Here is a 26228-nt window from a genome sequence, read left to right on the forward strand (position 1 = left end):
GTTAAATTGCATACGGTTGGTGATTGCCCAGCTCTCTAGCCTATCCAGATCTCTCTGTAAGGCCTCTCTACCCTTGAGGGAGTCCTAGTTTAGTATCATCAGTAAACTTACTTAAGGTACATTTGATTCCTGCATCCAGATCATTTACAAAAACATTAAAGAGCACTAGCCCTAAAATCTAGCCCTGGGGAACCCCACTGGTGACTGGCCGCCAGCCTGAAGTAACCCTATTTACTATAATTCTTTGAGCCTGAGCCATCAGCCAATTGCTCACCCAACTTATTATGGACTTGTCTAGCTGTGTGCTGGACATTTTGTCCAGAAGCATACTGTGACAGAGAGTATCAAAAGCTCTGCTAAAGTCCAAAAAAACCACATCTACTGCCTTCCCTTGGTCAACTAGATGGGTGACCTTGTCATAAAAGGAAATTAAGTTGGCTAAGCAGGACTTTCTCCTCGTGAATCCGTGCTGGCTTTGACCAATGACTGCATTGTCTCTCAAGTGTTTTCCAGTAACTCCCAGAATAACCTTCTCCATAATTTTACCAGGCACTGAAGTGAGACTGACAGGCCTGTAATTACCAGGGTCTTCCTTCTTACCCTTCTTGAAAATTGGGACATTTGCCAGCTTCCACTCGACTGGAAGCTATCAGTGAAAAGCAAGTTCAGGACGCTTTGTATGTTTAGTTCCTTTCTACTATGGCAAAATGCAGCTAAGGAAGCTTTCAAAAAAATAAGCAATTTCTGAAAAACAATTTTTAACTTTTGTATACTTTTATGGTTAAAATCCAAATGTGTTTTCTGTTGAAGCAAGAGAGCCTTCAATAATAGATGCAAACAGGCCAGACTGGTGGTCCCAGGCTGAATTTGGCCTCTTCCACAATTTCATCACTCCTGGCACCCTCAGTTTTGTGGAAAGATAAAACTGCTTTTAGAAGTGCATGAGATGTCAAAACCTCCTCTTGAATGTACCTATGACCGGTTGTTTAGACCCACAAGCTACTGCTGATTTTACACAGCCCAGGATAGACATTCGTAAGCTGCCATTCAGTTCCTACCACTGAAAAAGTTGAAACATCTTGTTTGAAAGTATGTACAGTAGCTGCAGAGAAGTCAGCATCAAAAGTGTAAGTTTACCAGACACTTCCAGTCTTTGGTGAAATCATCTTAAGTTGTAAACTAAGTTTACAAAACCAGTTCAATTTCCAAATGGAGGGGGAAAAGTGTATTTTCATGTCACATCTGCTGTTTGCACGTCAACAACTTCACATGCTTACTAAAGTCACTGCATTTATACACATGCTGGATATATGTGCATGTATGTGTATTTCAAACTACTGTGAAGGAACTATGAATTCTTAATTTATGATCCATCACCACTGGGTGGATTCCCTAGCTCTTCCTGAGTTTCTCTGTCTTACACTGACAGACAGAATGAACCTCCCCTATTTCATATACGATAAACTTGGAAGCTGGGGTAACAAGAAATTCTAAACTTATCATTTCAGAAAAACAAACTGATCTAGTCTTGGAATCAATATATGAGACTAGGGGCAGCATCTCGAAACGAAATTGGAAGATCAAAGCACAATGTTTAACTGAAAACCTAGTCTTCAGCAAAAGTTTGTGTTTATATGAGCTGCAATGTAAAAACCACTTGATTAATCCATTTCACTTCAACCATGCTATGGGAAAAGTAGAATTTTGTTCCTGTCTATGTGTGTAAACGCATCTGGACTTTAAAATTAAAACCATTCCAGTGGGTCTAGGGACAAAGCACAAGCCATACTCACTTCCACAGAGCCATGGACAATATAATAGCAAGACTTGCTTAAGTAAATGAGGAAAAACAATTGGCACAATTTAGCATGCTTTGGCCCCTCATTTTCTCTGCACTGCAGCAAGTTTTTCTTTTGTTTTAAACTTTCAGTTCTTAAGATAATCTACCTGAAACTGTATGAACCCTTTAAAAATGAAGTTATTCAGTAAAAATGTAAGTTGAAAAAGCTCTCAAATGCAAGCTCTTACAACTGACTGCATTTTTTATTGCAGCAGCTAACATTTTAATCAGGAAAAACTTCAGAAAAATATTAATATAAACGTACATGGTTTATAAAGACAAAAATAGCTTTACTAAACCTTTTGTAAATATACAGCTTTCAGCAAGGGCAGCACAGTCATTATTCAAACTCCTCTTAACCAGGCCTGCTCATTTGCTGTGCTCTCCTATTCAGCTCTGCACTGCATATATATCTATAAATAGATAAGTTAGTCTAGGAAAAGCCATCTTCACGTATCTGGAGTGGACTTCACACTTTTACATGTCAAGACAAAAAGCAAACCACTATGCCAGTGCAGTGCAAATTACTACACACATGTAAGATAGCAGCAATTTCTTGAGGAAGGCACTCTTGTATTACGAACAAGTCTCCAGATGTAATTCTTCCAAAGACTTGTAATTTTGACTAATCAGGGGAGATTTTCACAAAAGCAACAGAACTTTACCCCTACACAACCACAATGCTCCCTCTTCCTCCAAAATACCATGCTCCTATGCCAAAGGATGAGAACTCAGGCTGTTCAGAGACAAGAGAAAGAAAAAAGTCACCAGAACTTAACATAACTGACATATGTCATTCCTAAACCTCATTACTGGAAACAGACGAATTGCTATGGCTGAAATAAAAAATAAAATATCAACTATGTGAGGACAGATAAGGTGGATATACAAATCCTCCCACGTAATTTGATTTTCATAAATGCCAATTCTGCTTTATTTTTACCTCATGCAACGCTTGAGAACAAGTTTTTAGATAATGTGCATGGTATTTCAATGTAGGTATTTAAGCACTAACCCTATAGTACACAGAGTATATAAAACCCTGGTTAAACCAGGTTTGTGTGGAAGCAAAAAGTATTATATTTTACACAGGTAAAAACTGAGACAGAGACCAAAAATCTCTGTAACTGACAGAGGAATAAAAAAAAAAAAAGTTATTCAAAAAAATTATTTTATCTTGGGACCAGGTACCAGACTATCAGTTCCTTACTCTCTGTGTTTACTTGTGTGCATGTGCACAAACATCTGGTTTCTTTAAAGCTGTAAGATTTTGTTACTTCGTGTACCTCTAACTTTTCTCCTGCTTTGATTTTTATGAATGTAGCACTAGTCACATTCATTTGATACTTAATTCTAAGTAATATTATCTGCAACAGTTTGAGAGTGCCTTATTTAAGTTAACTTCTGGTTCACAAATAGTCATTACAAGAAATAAAGCCTGTAAGGCTCACTACCTTAAAGTCTTCCTACATTATGGCACTGAATATGCATGGAATACTTTTAAGTTATATTCCATATAATTATATGCATTTCCAAACAAAGTGGGCAGATCTACCACATCTCTACTGCTTTTGGAAGCCTTGCAATATTTTGTACTTTCCCAAGACCTTACACTCTTGAAATTGGTAGACTGCATGAGTGCTTCAGCTTTCACTTGAAAAAACCACAAAGAGCTTGAAATATTAATATTAAGCAGGTTCAGACTAAAGGCTCAGAAACAAGGAAACAAATAAGCAACTTGTTAAATATTTAATTTATTTGTATTTTGAATAAATGGATGTCATTATATATCTACTTGAAAATCTACTTGGCATTGTCTAAGATGCCACCATCTGGCTGTTTCATTGCTATATCATTCATTTGAATGTAACCTGATGAGGAGGCTCTTTAAACCAAGCCACTAACTTTCTACCAACGCAGATGAGTAACGTTCACATCGTTCATTCCACCAATTCTGTTACAAGAGTGCTAAGCTTCAGCAGAGGATAAAAAAAAAAAAAAAAAAAAAAAAAAGGGGGGAGTTTGCATGTGGAACAGCTATTTTACAACTGCATGGACTGCTCCCCAAAATATCAGAACCTGTGAAACTAAACTATAATGTTATTATATTTCACGTACAGTTCTCAGGAGACTTAATGTCATCTCAATCCTTCTAAACATGGGTCCTAGGTTTAAAAATGAGCCATTCGACAGTCACTGAGAGAGTTTTTACTCGATGGCTAAACTTAATGTAAATAAACGTGAGCTATGTAAAATATATTAGACACCCTTTGTCTACTTGGAAAAGTTTCTAGAGCAAACAAGCCCTGGCCATGGACTGTATGAGTCCACTCTTGTCGTCTGAGGTAGTCTCTCTGCATGAAAGAACTGGAAGCATATATTCTACACTGTATTTCAATGGCAATTTTGATTTAATGGTCCAAAAAGACAACTACAAAAACGTATTTTTATATTAGCACTATACTTACTCAGTGTCCTTAAAAATGAACAAAAAAATTCCAAAGGAAAAGCAGTTCATGCTGCAGACAGACACATGCTGGGATGAAACATCAACTTATAGACAAGTAATTAAATCTATTTTCACAATTACTATTAACTTGGATGAAAAACTAAAGTAGTTTTTTTAAAAAAATCTCCCTGAAAAAGTTCTAAAGCCAAATTTTAACTCAAACTAACTCTGTTTAAAGTTAAATTATTCGCTAGGATTTACAATAAACATGCTGATAGAATAATTAATTTTTAAAGCTTAAGTGTGTACCACCAAAAAAGGGAAGACACCTTTTTCCTTCTCTGAAACTCTTCAGTACCTGTTATTCTGCCATCCATTTAATTCACTGTGAATCACACAACAGAAAGAAGCTACAAATGAGTATAAGTAAATTATTTATTTTGAAGGGAGGAATGTATATGGTCTAGGAAGTTTATGATGACAAAAGAAGATCTGCATCTTATCTCACCAGAAGTTCAACCTCAGGAGACTGAAATGTTTGCCAGCAGGTTCTAAATCACACAGACACCAATGAATGTAGATCTTAATTGTAGAGATTAGCTGACCAGAAGTTTCCACTACCATTAATGAGCTAAACTGAAGATTATCGATCACATGTTTTCTGTCCTAGCAAACAGAAGATTTCACAAATCACAGGTCTGGAAACATTTCGAGAAGGAGATGAAAGGTTTCCAAAACCAAACTAACCCCTCTGAAGAGAAATGCATTTAATATAAAGCTTTATTAGCAAATACTTGAACGATAAAGTTAGCTTTAAAAATTAACATTATTGCCATAAGGGACTGTAAAACAATCTACTGGGGAGTGATTTGGAAACAGCAAGGGGGGGGGGGGGGGGGGGGGGGGGGAATCAGGTAAAAAGTCAATGAGGAATTGGTTGATAACACTGTGAAGGCAGACTGATTTTGAAGAGATAACATGCAACTAAGAAAGAAAAAAAAAAAATCTTGTAATGTGCTACAGAAAGAACTATTAGATCCATTTCCCACCAGAAGTTCCACATGGACAGTTCTGCGATTCTCAGAAGGACTATGTATGGACTTCTTCCTAGCCTCAAAAAGTTGAATAACTTTTAACAGATATTCACAGCTCAAGCCCCAAACCCTTATCCACAAGTAACTAAGTCACATGTATGAGTTGATCAGAGTTTTTATCACCACTACGTGGTGGATACGTTTCACTAAATGGTGAAATCTACATGTCCATGCCAGTCTCAGGCTTATTAACTGGTGCTTTTTGAGCTCACTGGTTTGTGTGATGATTAAAAGAGCAATTTCATCCACCAATTCTACGTGAAGGCTACAAATAGTAAAGAATTTACTGCATTCCTTCCTTAATAATCAGTTCCACAGTCACATAATCCCTCTGTTGACAAAGAAATACTTTTTCTCTCCTATTCAAACCTTGCTAACTTCTGATCACTGGATCTAGTTATGTCTTTAACAATTTAAAGAAATTTCAACTGTCAGACATTTTATCTCTGGTTCAGTATTTCTTTACTATTGCCAAGTCTCTTAATATCCTATTCAATAACCTGAAGCACATTCAGCTCCTTGAGTCTCCATTAAGCAAAGTTTCAGGGTTCTTCTCTGATATTTTTCCTTTTCACTGTCTTTCAACATCCTTTTTAGGCTGCTGTCATTGGAACTAGACACAGAACTCAACTGCAGTCTCAATGGTAATTACTGAAACAAAACTTTAAGATCATATCCTTTACCAATGTCATTAGTAAAAGTTAATTCTCTGTGTGTGTATGGATTTTTAAAAGAAGTGTATCTGCTCTTTCACAGCTTCATACTGAGATTATATACAATTAACCCTACATAACTTTAGGAAAGGGGTCTAATTTTGAAAATATTCTTCTCTATGTATGACCTCACATGCTGTTTGATGCATGTCTTCACCCGGTTCACTAACCAATCTGCTTTCATTATCTGTGACTAGTACTTAGTGTTCAGGTTTTACTAGAAATAGATTCAGACTTTCTCTGATAAAATATGCTTTAATTAAAATAATTTACAAAAATATAAAAGTTTTGAGGCAATAATCTAATCTTAGGAAATTGCATTAAAAACATGTTGTTTTGATTACTTCAGATTACCAGTTTTAAGATCTTTTCCTATTAGCCAGTCCAGCTGATATATGACAAACGTCTCACATGTATTTACAAGATTAATCCTTTAAAAGTCACAAACAAAACTCACTGGAATTAACAGAAAAAAATTCAACAGATTTTGGATTGTAATTTACTGCTTGTAACTTACTAACGGCTACTGTACAAAAATTTATAAAATGTCTGATTAAATAAACAAGAGAAGTTTCTCTCAAAAACCCATACAGAATTTCCATGATATTCTATCCCACTTGTGAAATGGGATTTATCAGCCTTTAACAGACTTTTCTGAACTGAAAGCATTTCCAGACCAACCATCACCCAGTGAAACCATACACCTTTGAAAAGACTACCAACTGAGAAATGCAACTTCAGACTATTCCAATTCATTTCATGAAAAACGAAAACCACCCGACACACATCTCTTAGGCACGGAACAAGTAACTTATCAGTGGGATTTTAACTAAAACATGTATTTATATAACATGAGGACCCTGATAAGAGGAACAATTTTAAATTTCATTATGCAAACAATGAAATTACCTGCAATTCCAAACGTCAAAAAACCCAAAGCAAATATTTTCCCAGAATTTTGATCTATAGGATTTTAACTATCATTAGTCACTACCGCATAACTTTAATACAGAATCAGATCTGAACATTAATCATGGCAATTTAATTTTATTTTCTTAGACAGAATGCATATTTTATCTTTGTAAGCAAACGTGCCAAAATAAATTCTTGTCTACCCTACTTTACTTTCTCATTATCAAACAAAAACATTTGAGTTTAGTTTACTAAGTCTATTGTACTTCCCATTATTACTAGAATAATCAGAGAATTCTGGTCATTCAAATAAGATGCATATCTCATGAGAAAATAGTCCTTTAAATTGAGTTATAGGTTAAAATAACCAGTGAACATTTGAGAGGAAAGGATTTCATCTTCATATAATAAAAAACATAATCATTTCTTCATGGGAGAAGACAGGAAAGGAAATTGCCAAAGTGCCACAGTTCACTTGTGGAACGAAGTCATCACAATGGAAGTGTTTGCTCAACAATCTGTATATGACCCAAAAACATGGGAAGTTTCATATCGGTTTTAAAAATGGCAAATTCCTGTCTTCTTCCCCATCTGATATCAAGCTCAGCTGATGGAAGTATTAAAACTTCCAGTCTCCCATCATTTCTATCCTGCCAGTACTTACCCCTCAGATCTGCTAATGGGGCTGCTCAAAAGTATTATCTAACCCCTCTCAGTCAAAGTGAGCCAAGACCAGGAAAGATGTAATAATTAAACAGTTTTTCCAATCTGTCTCATTTTGACAGAAAGGGGTTAGAGAACAAGTCCCAAGGAAAGCTTATCCATATAACTTAAGTTGTGCACAATACAGGTGAAGGGTGAAATACTAAGTGTTCTGGGACAAGAGAAGCAAATATATGCACCAAAACTACTGTTTTCCCATGCTAAGAACATTGCAATTGACTAGCAAAAGCCAACTTCCTTTGAAAAGGCTATCCCTTCTTGCTCCGCACACTGCACAGTTCTCAAAGGAGCAAATTGTGCAGAAAGCACTACAGTACTGCGAATATTTAAATTCTGTGCTTGCCAGGTAAACCAACTAATTTTTTTAATGTATATTTTCATCTGACACAAAAAAGAACTTTCAAGATTCTTGCCGTAATAAAAAACAACTTTACCTTGGTATGACTAAAAATAAATCATTGAATAGAATTGTATTCTTTTATGTTCTAAATTAATTCTGAAAATTTGCCTAAACTGTAATATTGTCCTGGGAAAAAAAGTATGTCACAAAAATCTTGAAGAAAAATTTTCAAACTTCAGAATTTCATCTTCATATGGACTATTTCACATGAAGTGAATATGCATGTGTATACACACCTATATACATATGTGCTTGAAATGACTTGGCAAGGTTGTTTGTTTTTTTTTTTACTAGGATGGAAGTCTAAGCCATACTACACCACTGGCAAATTCAGTTGTTTCACCTCAATATTATTTGCATTCCCTACCCTATAAAGCAGTATGATGCAACTAGGTATAAATTCAGGATGACCTTTTTAGGGAAGTAATAACTTTGGACCCCAAAGCAGGTCCTATGCTTTCTGGCACGCAGCTTGTTTTAGGAAGTAAATTTAAAACTGCACAAAAGCACAGGCCTAAGACTTTGCAATTAAACAAAGATTTTTAAATGATCCCCTAGATAAAGGTGAAACTTCGGTAATTATTTGCAAGTATGCTTTACCAACTAGGCTTCAAATTTGTGAACACAGATGCAGTGTTGAAGATTAGGTTCTAACGAAAGTTTATACAAGCATCTTGGTAGTAGCCTTGGCATTGCTATCTTAATGCTCTCAGCAGTTTTCAAAGCTGCAGACTGATGAGTGTTAACTGTATTTATTACACATAAAATGTTTAACACACTGAAGGCATTAAGACTAATAATATTTAACAAAAAGCTTTCTTCAGTGTAGTTTGTTTGGTGCTTTTAAACAAAAAAAGGTCGGTATATGTAACAAGTTTAATTGTCATACTTCTTCAAATACATTATTCACAAAATCTACAAATTCTGCTTAACAGCAAGACAATATAACTACACTTACACTGAACTGCACAAGTCCAGATTCTGCTCTCATCTATGTTTTCATATGCACAGTATTATTGATACTTAAAACATTCAAGAAAAGTAAAATTAAAGCTTCAGTTCTCCAGTTGTCAACCAAGCTATTCCAGGCCTTGACAGAGTTCAGACAAACTCCAGGGTTTATTTACTGAAAGTGTAATCAGCTTAGGTTGAGAGGCTACCAACCTAGAGTGAGCAGACAGTATGTAACCTGAAGATTAGATTCTATAAATCCAGGAGAAACGCCATGTAATCCCAGTTTCACAGCCAACAGAGCTGTCCCTCACAGTGCATGGCCAAGCAGGCTGGAGATACCAAATCTCACGCTCTCCTGAGAACATACTACCATGGAAAAAAATCTAAGGAACAAGTATGCGAACTGTAGTAGGTGACTTGGCTCTAAAGCTTATGGGGCACAGACCTCATCAACTGAATGAAAACAGAATCATCTGGGCTGAAGGGAGCTTGCCAGTTCAAGACAAGCAGAATGGCATCGTGGGAGGAAGAGCAACTGATTGCTCTGTGGGCAGGAAAACTGACTGCTGGCTATCTTCAGCAGTACTATTCCAGACCTTGCTCAAATATCTTTTCTGTCAACCTATCAAGCCTTTATACAGTTCTGGGACTAACTAAAGGAACACTTGCCATAAAACAACAGTCATGAAAGAGAAGTCAAATGCTGATAGCTGCCACCTACACAGACGTAGAAACAAGGCAGCTAATGGGAGGGAGATGAGACAGCAGCTATTCTCGATGCAAACCTGGTCAATAGGATGGAATTGGTTAACATATATAAAGTGGAAGGTAGCTGAGATAAAAGTGATCATGAAACAGCACTGTCCACTAAGATGTATCAGATTTCAAAAGCCCCCACAAGTAGTAGCTAAGATGTAACAGGTGTCCTAAAGGAGAAAAAACTCTTCTCAACAGCAGTGCTTGCAAACATTAGATGGAAGTTATGCAAAACTACTATCTACACCACTCGTCCTTCACAAATTATATTTTGCATGCTTGAAACTACAAATAATATTTGCAAATTTAATTAAACTTATTGTCAACTGTTCCATTAAAAAAGGTAGTTAAGCTACCATTGTCAAACAGTTAATAGTTTTAAACCTGAAAAGATGGATTTTAAGAATGTATACTTCTCCTTTCTGAACACTGTCTATGGTCATCACTTATTCTAATTCACACCACAAGTGGCAGAAATCTGTCTCTTTTTCATTAAGACACAGAGAACATTTACTAAGCAACAGTATATGATTTTAAAAAACCATTTAACACCCTATCCCATGAAGCAGAGTAGCTGCATATTTGAAACATACATTTGACAGAAGTCTAAGCATTAAATTGTACCTTAAATGCAAAATTTTATTTCTGAAGATCTGAAGCTACTTTGCTGAAATAACTCCATTTATTTAATTGGAGATAGATCTACAATGAAGCACAATTTATCCCTACACAACTTATTACCGAGGTCACTTGCTGATGGCAGTCAATATCCTCTAAGATACCTTTTAAAGAGTACGAATGTTAACCTAACTTAATAGAGGGTGAGAGAGGGAAGACTTGTGAGAGGAATTTTCTACAGTAAACCACCTGTTAAGAAACCACAGCCCTGGCTGCAATGACAAATCACAAAGTTCAGAACTGCCAAATTTCAAGTTTGGCTGCGATTCTACTTCTAAAAGGAAAAAATATGTGAGAGTAGGGACATAGAACACCTGTTGCTGGAACATTTAGTATCACTGAGCTCTCTTGCTTATTCATACAGCACTACCTATCACATTTGTGATAAGAGAACATCCAAATAACAAAAACAATATTATCCGTTTCCTCTTCCTCCTTTGTTTTAACACAGAAGTCAACTGATATTTTGGAATGACATAAACAAGGACTTAGTTATGTCTTAAAACACAGTGGTTTTAGGTCACTCTGCTCAGGTGTATTTCCAGGGAGGAGAATAATTTTTAAAGTCTTTCTCATTTTCAAAATCTCCTTCCACTTCTAGGCAATGCATTATTGTTGGCATTTCTGTTACTATAAACTTTACTGCAGTTCTGTAGACATGCTCGACATACTGCTGATAAACTGACAGATCCTTGCCTTAATAAGTGTATGTTCCAAATAAACCTGAATAATGTGGTAAAGGCTTTATGAAAAAGACAAAGATGTCGTTGATCACACACTGTATCTGAGCCTTATCTAGAATGGCAAGCAGTACGTGCAACTAAAAAGGACTGATCTTTCAGGAATAGCTGTGGGGTATTTAAAGTTCTAGGCCACAGATAGCCATAAATGAAAAGACAGCCTGTGCAAGAAGAAAGTTTAAATCAAGTTAATACTGAAAAGAGCTTTGTATGTATGCTTTAAAAACAGTGAAAGGTTGGTATGAATTAACAACAGTCAAATTAGTGAAAATTGAAATTATCATATCTGTAAGGCAAACTTTTAAAGACAGAATTACTGCAGTTCCATGGAGAAAACAACTGAGTTTCTATGTCTGTCTTTTCTTTTGATACAATTTTATTCTACTCACTTGAAATGTTGGAAAGCTAAAAGCAACATTACACACTTCTGTGAATATATGCACAAGATTTAACCTAGTTAAAAAAACACATTCAAGTAAAGAACTCCTTAGCTAAATCTCTAGGTTAATTAGTGTTATTCATCCATACACTTAATCACCAGATTACTTACAGAACTGACAAATTTCTTACTTCCTTCTGCAACTAAAAGCCAACAAACTCTGAACAATCTGTAAAAGCCCAACAAAATTATTATTCATCTCTAATTCAAGAATAATAAAACTATTTGTTTAAAAATAAGGGGTTTTTTTTCCTTACTATAACATGGTATTACATGTTTTAACAAGCCATCATCTGGAATATTTTCAAGGAAAACAAAATGAAATGAGCTACTCTAAGTTATATGTATTCACTAACAATTGCATAAGTGGACATGAACTTATACAAGTTAACAAGAGGAGTTTTCAGACTTATTCTATAACTGCCAGGTCTAGGGTCTGGCTCATTCCAGTGTGTAAGCTGACCAGCTTCTGTTTCTCTCATGCAGGAGTCAGAAGGAACTGTGTCTTTTTCTCATGTAGTCTTTTCTGAGTTCAACATTGTGTCCTGGAACAGTCATACAAAACACACTGAGACTCCCTGCTGGTAACCCATATATCTGCAGTTTGAAGTAATAAATTTACAAATAGCCTAATAACCACTAATTAGAATACATTATAGTCAAAACTTACTTATAGGATTTATTTTTTTTAAATGTAGGGCAAATTTGAATGCAATGAATAAATCACAAGAAACAGACCATCTTTCAAAATATTTCTTTTACAGTAGCAATTCTAAGAGCCTTCATCTGAATTACTTTTTAGTTCAGAATACTACTGCACCCTTAATCACCTGGAATCAAAAGAAACTGTCAAGTACACATAAAGACTATCTCCAAGTAAGAATTTGAGTTATAGCAGGTTAACATAAAAAGAAAAAGAAATATGTATTTAAAATATTTTAAAAGCGTTTATTTAAAACATATTTAAAATGTGTTATTTTCCTTTCACTCCACAAGTCTGCCTGCAAAGTTTGTTTTTTAACTTCTTTATGCATCATGAAAACTCCTGCTTTCAACATACCAACCAGAAAATGCAATCTTCTTTCCTTACTTTATTTTTAAACTGTATGCAAGTGACAACCATTCAACTAAAGAGACAGACAATGCAAATGCTACAGTAGTCAGATAAAATAGACTTCATAATTTGTAAATAGTTCTAACTTTCACTTTATGAATGACTGTTTTCTCTAGAGGTAGTGCAAATGTTATCTAGAAGCACAGAATATACAGATTAGGGTTTAACAGTACTAACACCCCTCAGGTGCTCCCCTGTGTCCTCTTCTCCTTCAACCTCAGACACTGCCATTCAGCATGCCTCAAGGAGCATGACACACGTGCTTCAACTGTTACTTACAGCAGCTTCCAAACTCTTAGATGATAAACTGAAAACCCTTACACCTTTTCTTGCAAGCATCTTTAAAAACAGGTGTTGGTTCTGGCAACCAGGTTTGGAGTACACAGAAGCTGACCACAGAAATACTGACCAAGTGAATGGAGAAGTCTTTATTTAAGAGCTAATACTGCCTTGCTTTGGTGTTCCGTGTGATGTCAGAGACCAAAACCAGCAAAACTGGAAGATGTTCAACCTTCCTTCATGCCTATTAAAGGCAACACTGGTTTCATTCTCCTACATCCATACACTCAGGACTGACTCTCCGAAGGGTCCAATTTTGGTGTTCAGTGTTAGGTGCCCTTCTCCACACATGCCAGTTGTGGCAGTTCTTTTTCCAATATGAGGATTAAATCTCAACATCTAGAGATACAGATAGCACCGCATTCCCTATTAAAAGTTCCAGAGCAGTCACCGTAATTCAAGTAATTTGATCTTACATCAATGTCTAGTACAAATTTTAGAACAAAACTAACACAACTCTACTGCAAAATTTCCAGAGCTCATCTTCACTGTACACAAGAGCAGCAGTGCACTGTCAGGATAAAAACTTTGAGATGAGTAGGCGTTTGATTTCTCCTTTTCCTCTGATGTGCAATACTGTAAAGCTTTTTATTTCTCCTCTTCTGGATATAGATCTTCTTGATAAAGTATGACAGAGAGGAATATGTTGAGGACCGTGAATGCCAGATCACATCTGTGTATAACATCAGGAAAGTCAAAATTGGGTACAGGCAGGTCTCCTGCCCTGTAGAAAGACTGATCTATTTTTTTTAAATAGATCAACCATTCTTACCTGAAGTCTCTATCTACTAAAGCCACATAAAGATATATTGGGCTTTGTCTCAACATCTTCCTCGAGAGAGAAGACCTTACCAACAGTTAACCTATTTGCATGAAAATCACACCAGGTCTAGATATAAAACCACTGCAAAGGCATTATATCTTGAGAACAATCCACACACTACATTTCCAACAGCAGTATAGCATGAAATTCCATCTTAATTATTAACTGTCACTGAAGAATATATAAAAATACAAGAAACATACGACTAAATCTGACCATAGACGCATTTAGCCCTGTATTCAGTCTTTGATCACAGCAATAATAATGCTGATCAAACCTGGCCATTATGGTTTATTCCCTTCATTCCCCCCCCCACTATCCACAATTCTCATATAAGAGATGTTATAATGCCTATTGCATTTCCTATCTGTTTATGAGCCCTTCTAAACATGAATTTTTCTGATCCCTTTTTAAACATGCCTCCACAACCTCCTGTGACAACACATTCCAGAATATATTTGGACAGTATCCAAAATGAAGTATTTTCTTTCATTAGTTTTAAACTTAACTCTAGCCACTTTCAACAAATACCTCTTAGTGTAAGAGGTTTTGGCGAACAACAGTTCCACATTCAGCTCATCTACCGTCTTGAACATTCTGCAAACTTTGATCACATCCTATCTCCATTTAGACCTCTTCTCTCTAGACTAAAGACTGCCAGTCTTTTGGACTGACCTGATAAAGTTCAAGTTCTGTTATAGTTGTTTTGTTTGCTTTGCATGCAACATAAACCAAGTTTTCACACAGACTCTTCACCAGTTTCATATTTCTGCAAGCATTTCATTAAGTGCAAATCTATTGACTCAAAAAAAGCCAACTTCACAAATCAGTGAAATACAGTTCTTCAACACATAAGGGTCAGGTGTAAATACTGGATTAAACGTAAAAAATTAGGCGGGCAGATAGACAGACAGTTATAACATTTAATCACATCCATAAACGCATTCTATGCAAGAGGTAGAATAACCAGTACAAAATACAAAATTTCTGGTTTCTGGAATGCTTGGTATAAATAGAATTTTTAAATAGCTTTTACTTGAAATTCAGAAAACCTGTTTCCTTTAAGCACAAATCAACAACAGTTCTCAATTGTCTCTCGCTGGCACAGCCCATTTCTTTCTTCATCTTTAACATCTCTGCTCTGAAACCTAAGTATTCTAATGCTACTTTGCTAAGCAAAATACGCTATGAAATTACCATAATAAAGCAATCTTCCAGCAGTTATTTTTCCTCCTTAAAACATCACTAGACAGTATCTTCATTTATTTAGAGCCACATTCCCACTTGAGCATTCTTCAACATTATAAAAGCAATGGCAAGAAAGACCCAGCACCAAAAAGTCAGAAATTCACCCAATACTGTATAATACCAACAACTGCTGTTATTTACTAATGAAACGTACATTTTCAAAGGTGTGCTACTCACTAACAAACCTTGACACAACATAATTAATGAAAACAACACTTTTATTTATCTCTTTGAATTAATTAAGTTTTTCAAGCTCATTAGACATTGGCATAATCAGATGACCTTCCCTACTCAGACTCCTACTTTCTTAGTTCAGCAGGCTCAGTATGAATCAGCAGCGTGCCCTGGCAGCCAAGAGGGCAAACCGCATCCCGGGGTGCATCAAACACAGCATGACCAGCCCGTCAAAAGAGGTGATTGTCCTGCTGTATTCAGCGCTGGAGTGGCCTCACCTTGAGTGCTGTGTGCAGTTCTGGGCCCCACAATTTAAGAAGGATGTGAATGCATCCTCAAATGCATCCAGAGGAGGGCAACAAAGCTGGTGAAAGGGCTGGAAGGAATGTCCTGTGAGGAGCGGCTGAGGACTTTGGGTTAGTCTAGTTTGGAGAACAGGAGGCAAAGTTGCGACCTCATTGCTCTCTACAGCTTCCTGAGGGGAGGGGAAGTGGAGAGGGAGGTGCTGGTCTCCCTTCCCTGGTATCCAGTGACAGGATGCGTGGGAATCGTTCAAAGCTGCATCAGGGGAGGTTTAGACTGGACATGAGGAAGCATTTCTTTACCGAGAGGGTGGTCAAACACTGGAACAGGCCTTCTGAGAGAGGCAGTCGATGCCCCAAGCCTGTCAGTGTTTACGAGGCATTTGGACTATGCCCTTAACAACATGCTTCAACTTTTGGTCAGCCCTGAAGTGGTCAGGCAGTTGGACTAGATGATTGTTGTAGGTTGCTTCCAACTGGAACTATTCTATCCTAGTTTACAGCTCCAGTCTTAAGATGAATTACTGATTAAGCTTTGGAGACATTATAGTTTCTGATATTATTAAATTCCACAGGTAGAACACTGTCTTAAACATTTAAGTCCTGTGTTGCAAATTAAGCAATTCAAATTGTTTCTTTTCACATGACATGTCCAAATCTTGGAAAGACCTGTGACTAGCATGAACAAAATTAAATGGATTTAAAATACTTTTCCTGTAATGTCAGCCATGTAGTGTCTCTGAAAATGCAATTATGCAGCCATTTATAGTAGTGTTTATCTGCATTTTATTTACTTGACCAGACCATTTCATTCACAGCAATTCAAGCACCAGGGATACACTGAATCCATATTTGGTATATTAGTTAGACACTTGCTTAGACAGGACAAAATTAGACAATCTTCATAATTTATAATATCCTAATTTGTTTTTCTCTACCTACAAACTATTCAACTTAATGAAGAAGCTGTACTAATGTCTAACTACATTCAAAAGAGCAACAAACTTTTTAAAGTATCTATTCTACTATTTAATAAATATTTCTACAATGGAAGTAAAACCTTTGTGTCTACAAGCTGGAAAAAATATATAGTTGGCTTAACCTGCATATATTTTTACATTTGAACTGCTCCCTAAGGCACATTGTAGCATTTAAGTTTTTTTTCTTCTGCCACAGTCTTACAAGAAAATGTGAATTTTCCTATTAAAATCATTTTTTCATGTACCTGTGTGTTAAACCAGTAAGTCGGTCCCTTTTGGGGAAAAAAACCCCCATGTCGTTTAAAGTAATTGATAACTGGAGTCTTCTGTTTACCACGGACCACACCCCACATACATTAGTGGGGCAATTCAGTCTTCCCCCTCACTGTCACTCTGGAGCAAAGGAGATTGCATATTTGAAACATCAATTAAAAAATCATTCATGATCTTGCTACTGACCGCTGCAGTAACTTTATTAATTAATGCAATTGCCACAGTGACATTTTGCAGTTTGATTCTAACCACAAAGATCAAGACTGAAGCCACAAAATAATTTCTAACAGTCTCTTTGACACTTGTCAAACAATATCCATCAATATTCAACTGCACTTAACATAAAACTTGCAACTTACAATTGAAATACTCTATCTTCCCAGCGAATTCAGTTACATTTGAGTCTCTCCACTGGAATTATTCTACTCTGAAGACATACTGGGTAAAGTCAAATTTCGTCCAAGAATTCTTGTAAAAATATATTTAACGAACAACTTTCCTGAAATATCATTAAAAGTCACAGACAAAATACATTAATTATCTAGAGCCAAAACAAATAAACAAATAAAATTTTCGCTTCCAGATCTCACCTGACATTGTCCTGACCACTTGCTCAAGATTTAAAAGGATGATATTTAAAGTAAATTAGGGCACAATATTAAAACACAAAAGCCAAACAAGCCTCTCAAAAAACCCTGACAAAGATAGACCTCAATACTCACCCATCATTAGAACATGTCAAAAATTCTTCCTTTATTTTTGGATGCCAACAGCCTGAATTGAGCATTGCTGTGTGACCCTAAGGAAATAAACACAAAGAGGTCTTACAAGGTTTTGTAAGATGTCTTACAAGGTTTTACAAATTTTACTCCAAATCCTTCAAGTGGAATCACATGAAACCTGAGGGCCGAATCAGACCCTTCTGACCACAGCAACGGCTGACTGACATCACAATGATTTAATAGATTTTATGTACTCTAATCCATTTCATCCTTGCTCGTTTTCATTTTTGAATTATAAAAATCCTGCCATTCTTCTATTTATATTTTTTCTTTCAGAAAATGGCACGGAATCATACTTCCCCTTTTTCTCTTGGGAGAACTGTAATGCAGAGAAAGGATGAAACAAGAGGCATCAATATGGCATCATGCAAATTGTTCCAAGCTACACAAAAATAACAGGATAACAAGAATTACCAGGGTGACACAATATACACACTCAATGCTAAACTACACTAGCCAAAGACCTTGTTGGAGAAAACCGAGGAAACAGAATTCGAGGGTTAAGATAGATTCAACCTCAGGTGAGTTTTTCATAAAAGATTAGAAGATGCAAATTGAGTAGTCAGCCCTGTTTCTTTAGGATGGAAAAAAGAGAAGGTAAGGATTTTATCCAAAGTAAGCGATTGCCATTATGGTGACTATGAGTATAAAATGTCTTTGTCCAGCTGGCTTTACTTCTTTGAAGAACAGGCACATGCTCATTGACTACATTCAAAGAGAAATTTGGAAACTACTTCTGCAACGCTGGAATTACTTCAGTTTGCTTTAAGCACAAATATGGATAGAAATACTGAAAAGTTCATGGGGCGATATAACAAATATTTTAGCATTTTGACTGTTGGACCACCATACAGTGGAATTCTAGAAGTTCACAAGAGAAAGAAAATCTGAATTATTTTTAAGTAAACAAGAACTAAAGCAGATGTTACTATTTGATGGTTTTATATACATATCACTAGCCAAAAGAAATAGTCATCTGACAAGAACAGCTTTAGGCAAAACAGCATTTAGCCTACTTATTTGGCAATATACTTTACAAGCAATAAATAAATCAACTTTACCATCAGTTTGAGCAGTAGATTTTATCATTACTTTTTAGGCTTAAGCTATTTAAAAAAAAACTGACCTGAATTTAAATCATCTATGTAAACAGAATCCTTGTCTCATATAGTTTGTGGAAATACGAAGGCAAAGTGGTCAAAATCTAATCAACTGTTGTTAAAATAATCCAAAACTATTAATCAGCCCTTCTCCATTTGCACTTTTAACTACCATTAAAAATGTACACATTTTTGCTTATTAGTCTTACACTCATGGCATGTAACTATAACAACAACCTCCAACCCCTGCCTTGAAAGAGGTAAATTGTATCAGCAGAAGAATGGACGGTAGAAGAAAGCAAGAGACTAGACCAGATCAATAGTTGCCAATATTTTTTTTGGCTGGTTGGACAAGGGTATGAGGGAAGTTGACAATTTTTACAAGATACACTTTTAAATAGATGAATTTGTTGTAGTATCATAGAAACATTAGTTGGAAGAGACCTCTTAAGTTCACCTAGGTCAACCTCCCGCTCAAAGCCAGATTATAACCAACACCAGATCAGGTCAGCCATGGCTTTGTCTAGTTGGGTCTTGAAAACCTCCATGGATGAAGGTCCCACAACTTCCAACATGTATCAGTACACGGGACTATCACATCCCACACACAGGGCTTCACATTGTTCTTTACTGAACTTCATGAGATTTCTCGTTAAGAGCAAAAATACGCTATATTGTCAGTCTTCTGGCATTCAATTAATTTCTGACTTTACCTTTGTGTTTGTCATATCCACAATGTATTGGTCTCCTTTTATGCATTCCATTACTGGGAAGCCATCTCTGTCAAGAACTTTTGCCTGAGAGTTACCAGAGACAACGAGAATGACATCTCCTGTGCTGCTGTACTGTAAAGATTTGATTTGGTGACTAAAAATAGGAAAAAAAAAAAAGAAAAAAGAAAAAGTAAGAAAATGTTTCAATTAACTTCAGTTCCTGCTGCAAGCTAAAACTAAATAAAATGTTTAAAACATTTAGTGTTAAAATGTTTAAATACTAAAACAAAAGTGTCAATGGTGAGGAAACATATTGCAGAAATAGACCCATACACATTCCTATACCAAAAAGGTGGGAAAAAAAAATAATCTGGTATTAATGGATTAAAGCTTTTTATTCCTCTGTGCATGTGTGTGTGTGTGTGTGTGTGTGTGTGTGCACATCACATTTCCTTCTTCAACCACACAGCACATCAAACAGTATTATTTACAAAGTTGGCACCTAAAATGTCATTTCTGGCAAACATATTTAACTTTAAGAATGCTCGTATAACTCCAAGTGAAAAACAGTCTCTGTCAAGATTCAGCTCTTCAGGGCTGAAAATTCTTTTTCATCTTCTCAAAAGCAACATGTGGATTTACAGTAATCTATAAATTACTATAAAAGGATGTTGTAGACCTACATAAAACTCCACTGTACATTGTACACTAGGAAATTAGTCATATGTCAGCATTCTTGCATCTTTTTCTATGTTCAGGGCTACAGTTTCACCAGAATCTTAAAGTTAAATATACTATCAAGCCCGGAAACATGACAGTAGATAACAATCTGCCTAGTCTACTATGTCTTAGATGATTGCTCATTTGCTGCAAAGGTTTTCTTACATACATCTTCTATTGAATGAGAAAACCTGGGACAGAAATCATGGAATAATACCAAGATGACAAAAATTATTAACTCAAAGTGGGAAGATGGCTGATGAGAGAGAAGTCAATTTCCAGCTTCAGCATCTTCTCTCAGCATTCTGCTTTATCAACAAAGTTCACTGCAGTTGCTGTATCTGAAGCAGATATCTCTTTGATCCCCTAACCGGCTATACTCGATTACAAGGATGGCAAAGAATGCAAAGCAGTCTATCCACTCCACACCTGCCAGCATTTATATCCTGGCACATTAACAGAATGTGCACAGTAACAGTACTTTATATTAATGCTTCAGCTCTGCAGCTAAATTAACCCCAAATTAAGAACTGGAATGCATTTGCTAGCTAGATTTGGATTCCCATGGCATCCAAACTGTACTCAAAGGAGTATCTTCCTTTTGGTGAACAACATAACTATGTGCATTCAAATCCTAGTAACTTGAAGGAAGCTACTGTTTAACACAATTTCACATCAGCAAAATTAACACTCAGACAATCAACAAAACTGACTATGCAACTTGGAACTTAATAATTTAACATTTCACGTCTTACATGGTAGTGACTTCATGACTGACTCAGCGGTAGCTATTATCTGTTAAATCTGTCCTCAAACTGTGAGTTACTACACAAAACACACAAAATACTGTAATACATATTTAAAACTTCTGCACTGATCATAGTGATGTAAACTACGCGTAAGTTTCTCATTCAAAAAATGTCTGGCAAAACTGATTACATTATGATTCAAAAGCCAAAAATTGCTTCAAGCACCCTATTATGTAATACAAACTGGCAGCCAAATTGGCCGAAGTATTATAAACTCTGATTTTTAGTAGAAAGGAGACACTCAAATCTGGGAATTTCCAAAACAGATCACAGGCAATGTCTGAAAAAGCATCCTGAGCCTCAAGAGCAAAAATGGATACTTGCTCAGAAGAAGGGAAAGAAGGCCAGCCACATTAAGCTCAGAGGAAACACTGAAAAAAATAAAAAGAAACCCACAAGAGAAACAACATCTAAAGTCTAGAATATTCTCTGCAGACAGCTGATAAACCTAGACTAAAGAATCCATCAGATTCAGCTTTACAGCAACAAGCGTATCTTAGGAATTAAAAAATTTTCCCCGCTTGTACTTCTGAGTGCTCTTGCCATATCACACGATTTGTACAAAGCTCAAAATATTCCTGAGCCCCATCTGAGTACTGCATGCAGAATGAAGTACTCATCTAGTTATATTTCTCACACTCTAATGCCAAAATTGTCAAAAGAAAATACCCATCTCCAAAGCACAGATTCCTGTTTTGCACTTTTCATTGTGGAAATGTAAGAACCAAAAATAAACATTTAAAAACTACACTAAAAGATTATTTTTGCTTGATGCATGCTTCATGCATGAAGAGGATTTGGCCCCTATCATCAAACAGCTTGCCCAGAATTAAAATCTGATTTCTGAGAGAATCCACAATATGTAAAGGCCCACAGAGTCTTCTGAGAAAACTGTTTTTCAGACACTGAAATACTGAAATTAAAACTACAGATATTAATACTGTTAACATGGCACTGTTCATAATTTGACTAATACCGTCTCATTGCTTCTTTGTAGTTCTATATCAGCATGTTAGAACAAACTTTATTTTCATCTTAGATTTACATTTAAAGTTTCCTCTAACAAGGAAGAGCAACTGATTTTACAGTGCCTAGCACAATGGGAACATAACTAATAATCCATCAAATCAGTCACATGAAAAAATTAGTCTGAGCGAAAAGATTTCCACAACCTTTATCTAAAAGAAAAAAACCCCAAACTTTGTGACCATGCAATATGACTTTTAAAATCATGTCCAAAAACTGGTTCTATAAGCAGGGAATTTGCAAAGCCCCAGAAGTTACCGCTTCTCAGACGTTTACTGGAGTATGACCAAGAGTGAGGCTCTGCAGAGGCAGTTCTTAAAGAAAACAGTTTTGGTTCTTATTAATGTTAAAACAAAAGTCTTGGGAAACTTAGAAAACTAGTTCCCTTTAATAGCATTAATCCAAGTCATTTTGGTTTAAAGCTGCCAAATGTGCATAGTACTTTCTGCCAGGACCTGCAGAACAGAGCTACATACATGCATAGAATCATGACACACAAATAACTTCAACACACATAACACAGCTTTGCCTTACCCTTGCCTTTAACACCGAGGTGTGGTTTGAAGGTACTAGTTTTTTGTCAGGCTCTTCCCCCCCCCCCCCCCCCCCCCCCCCCCCCCCCCCCCCCTTACTTTCCAAATCCAAGGAGAAATTAACAGAGTAACCTGATACTATGCTACAAAATGGAGCCTGGACAATACAGAATTGTTCTCAGGCCTTTTTATTTTTAAAATGAAATTAAATTTATGGCTCCAGAACTGGATTTCTGCTAACACCTAAAGCTTCCATACCAGAGCTCCTCAGAATTCCTTGAAATTAAGGATTGCTAATAGTCCTTGCATTAAATTCCATAGTGTGAAAAATAATGTAAGAATATATATACACCTGGGCATAAGTTATATAATATTCCACATAGTGCTCACCAGCATGCCTCAATGTCAGCATGAAAGAACTTTTTCTTGAGTTTGGTTCTTTTTACCAGACAGAGCTATAGTTCCAGTTTTACGTTTACAAAAAGATACAGAAGGGGTACCCCAAATTAGTACATGAGACTTGCGACATAAGTGAAATTCCCAAACTTTTCATCAGTCAATTCTATTTTTAATATTACTTTATATATTTTTTTAATGTATTTTATTTATACTTCAATCCACTCAAACCACAAGAATGTACATTTCACCAAGAACATTCATATAAAAATATTTATGACATACTTATAACACATTAAGTGAACAGTGTCAGGGATAACAAGCACTTTAAGCTCATATTTTACCATCAGTTTTTGCCAAAAGGAGGTTACAAATGTATTTGCAAGCTGTTTTCCTTGAAATGGGACATTAACGTACACTGTACTTGTGGGGTTTATACTATATTTATGTCTTATACCATTATACCAAGTACTACTAAATTTGAATGCACTCTTCTGCTGAATTTGGAAATGCTTCGGTTAAAATAATCTCCTACTGTGGTAGTCAAGACTGTCAGCTCTTTCTTACTGCTCAGTTACGACAGAGGAAAGGAAAATACCATTTGTATCCTGCTAACTAATCACTTAAATGAAACTCATGCTAGAAAAGTCTGAGTGTGACTTCACATTTGGAGAATTTTATTGATTTACTTATTTCAAAGCGCCATGTTTACTAAGTTATGTTTTTGAAGTAAATGTGTCATTCATCGGTTTATTATAATGAGGTAAGTCTCTCAAAGAGATTAGAATTACATAACAAATCAAAGCACACTTTTCATTTTCCTGATTTTTCACAGTTCAGAACGTCAGTAGAATCCTTTCTATTTTGCTCCTTCTCAGGCTAACAGGCCCAACTTTTTCTCGTCTTTCATCATCTAGATTCTTGGCACACCTATAATCAGTCATACACATTCTAACCTTCCAAACGGACCAAAATTCAGCTGTAGCTTTTTAAGACAATAAAGATTAACAATAGACATTCTATGGACTGCTTACTGCACGTAATAAATTTCGATCCCTTTTTTAAGTGTACCAAAGTATCTTATAAAGTGCACCACATTATTTGGACATTAGAAAGTACTTTGCTAGAACAACTGTGTTACTAATTTATATATGTGTTTATCTGAAAGTTTGCTGTCCATGAGACATGCACTCCTTTTGAAGGAGTTCCATATTCCAATTCTCTGGAATAAGTAAATGAACTCAGTTCATTTCCTTGCTGAATTACCAGTGAACAGTATGGACTGTATGGAAATCACTCTCTAAAAAATGCTTCCTGTATTTTTTTTTTAATTTACATATATATAATTAAATAGATAAATGTAAATAAATACATAGCTTTTTTCCTTTAAAAAAAGACAATAGAATTATACTTTTATTAATGCACACTATGTAGCTATTCAATTATCAGTACAATGCAAAGGATCAGTGCTTCCAGAAACAGAGAAATTGGTGAAAATTAGATACCCCCCTACTCAGAAATACTGGCAGCAACTACACAGGCTCTCCACGAAGGGGTCAACTGTTTTAACTTTCTTCTCTTCTTCGTTAATTTTATATAACGTGAGTACATATGGAAAGTGTATTCTATTAATTTTGATTACAACTATTAAATTCAACCTGTCTCTGAGAGGTTCATAATCTATTTGCTGATACGGTATTAACAATTTCATCTGCAAATTCACCTGTAGCTTTCTAAAATGGGAAAATATGCAAGTCATTGGAAAAAGCATGAAAAGACATAACCAGACAAGTCCTTAAGTTCACATTCCATTTACCACAAAAAGTACAATGGGATACAAAGCCTTTTAAACAAGCTACCTTACAAGGCTTTTGTGCATTCTGTTAGGAGCTTAACACAGGCATAGTCTTAGGTGAAAAAAGCAGTCTTCATGCCTACCATTCACAAGGCTGGAGTGAGCGAAAAGCTTGGAGAGAGGCATCCATTCCAGCAAAATCCCAAAATTTAACGTCATAGTCATATCCACCAGTTATCAATCGGGCACCTGAAGGATCCAACCCCAAAGCAGAAACCTACACAAAAAAAAAAATTAAGATCATCCAAGCTTTTTTTTCTACAGTTCTTCAGGTGTCATCAAAATATAAAATATTACTAAAGTAAAAAAAATAATTCAGTGTGCTAGTGTCTTCCTAAAATACATCAGCTATATTTTGTTTTTGTATTTTCACTACCTTGTACAATGTCTGAGTAGTTTGGAAGGGGTAGGGAGAATGGAAATGGAAATTACATAATCTGAATAAACCACTGAAGACAGCTGAAAAAAGTTAGTTTACAGTATTTGCTTTCTAATCATCTCATTGCAGAATTTGGTTAGTTTTCATTTCTATGAAGAAAACTGTATTCTAGACTTTTCTCAAAAGTACAAATAATATTTCTAGCAAGACACTGAAATGGCATTTAACATCCATCAGTTTAAGATTTTGTGATAGTTTGTTCAAGACAGTTCATGTGTGTATACATGTTGTTTGGTTAAATTTCTCTTCCAAAAAAAAAAAGAAAAGAAAAAATAAAGTATAAACTTGATTAAAAAAAAAAAAAAAAATCACAAATTTAAAAAAGATACTACTTTAACTAAAAAAGCTCAAAAAAACTTAACAAACCCCATTTGTTTTATATACCAAACTAGCTGCTTAAAGCTACTCAGAACTTTGAGGAAAGAATGCTTAATGCTCATTACTCTCATTTGTTATCCTCAAATCAAAGGTTGATTAAAACGGGATTTTTAGTGAAAATCCTATTTTAATTCTCTATTTGAAGAACTTTATTCTAGTAGTGTTCAAATCACCATACGGAGAAGTGAGAGTAACAGAAAGCATCTCATTGATTAAACTTCCTTTCATTTACCTTCAAAATGATTTCTTCTCTCTTCTCATTTGTGAAAATATTATCTACTACCGTGATTTCAAGTATTAATACAAGATCAGCTAGACAATGTGCTAAATTAATTTGTAAGTCAAGTAAATTGATTAACTCTACAAAACTAAGTCATCTACACAAGATAGTGTTGAAAAGGGAAGTCATAAACTGTAAAACGATTATTTTTAGAATTACTCAAAATTACACCCAACTTGAAATGTTAAAATGACTGAAAAAGTTTTCATGAGAAAATAAAACTCATTCTGAATTCATGCTTAGGTT

The 26228-nt window shown here is 35.6% G+C and overlaps 1 protein-coding gene across 2 annotated transcripts in view; it reads right to left on the reverse strand.

Annotated features, from left to right (window-relative positions):
* WDR70 (WD repeat domain 70) overlaps nucleotides 1-26228 on the reverse strand; it is a 144679-nt gene that overhangs the window by 74567 nt on the left and 43884 nt on the right. For both annotated transcript variants that reach the window (XM_050912469.1, XM_050912470.1), the window contains 3 exons: nucleotides 24969-25102; nucleotides 19547-19700; nucleotides 17674-17750 (listed from right to left, as the gene is read on the reverse strand). In XM_050912469.1, coding sequence (XP_050768426.1) covers nucleotides 17674-17750; nucleotides 19547-19700; nucleotides 24969-25102 — 365 coding nt within the window. The remainder of the gene's footprint in view (nucleotides 1-17673; nucleotides 17751-19546; nucleotides 19701-24968; nucleotides 25103-26228) is intronic.

Source organism: Gymnogyps californianus, chromosome Z (assembly GCF_018139145.2).
Source record: "Gymnogyps californianus isolate 813 chromosome Z, ASM1813914v2, whole genome shotgun sequence".
Classification (NCBI taxonomy): domain Eukaryota; kingdom Metazoa; phylum Chordata; class Aves; order Accipitriformes; family Cathartidae; genus Gymnogyps; species Gymnogyps californianus.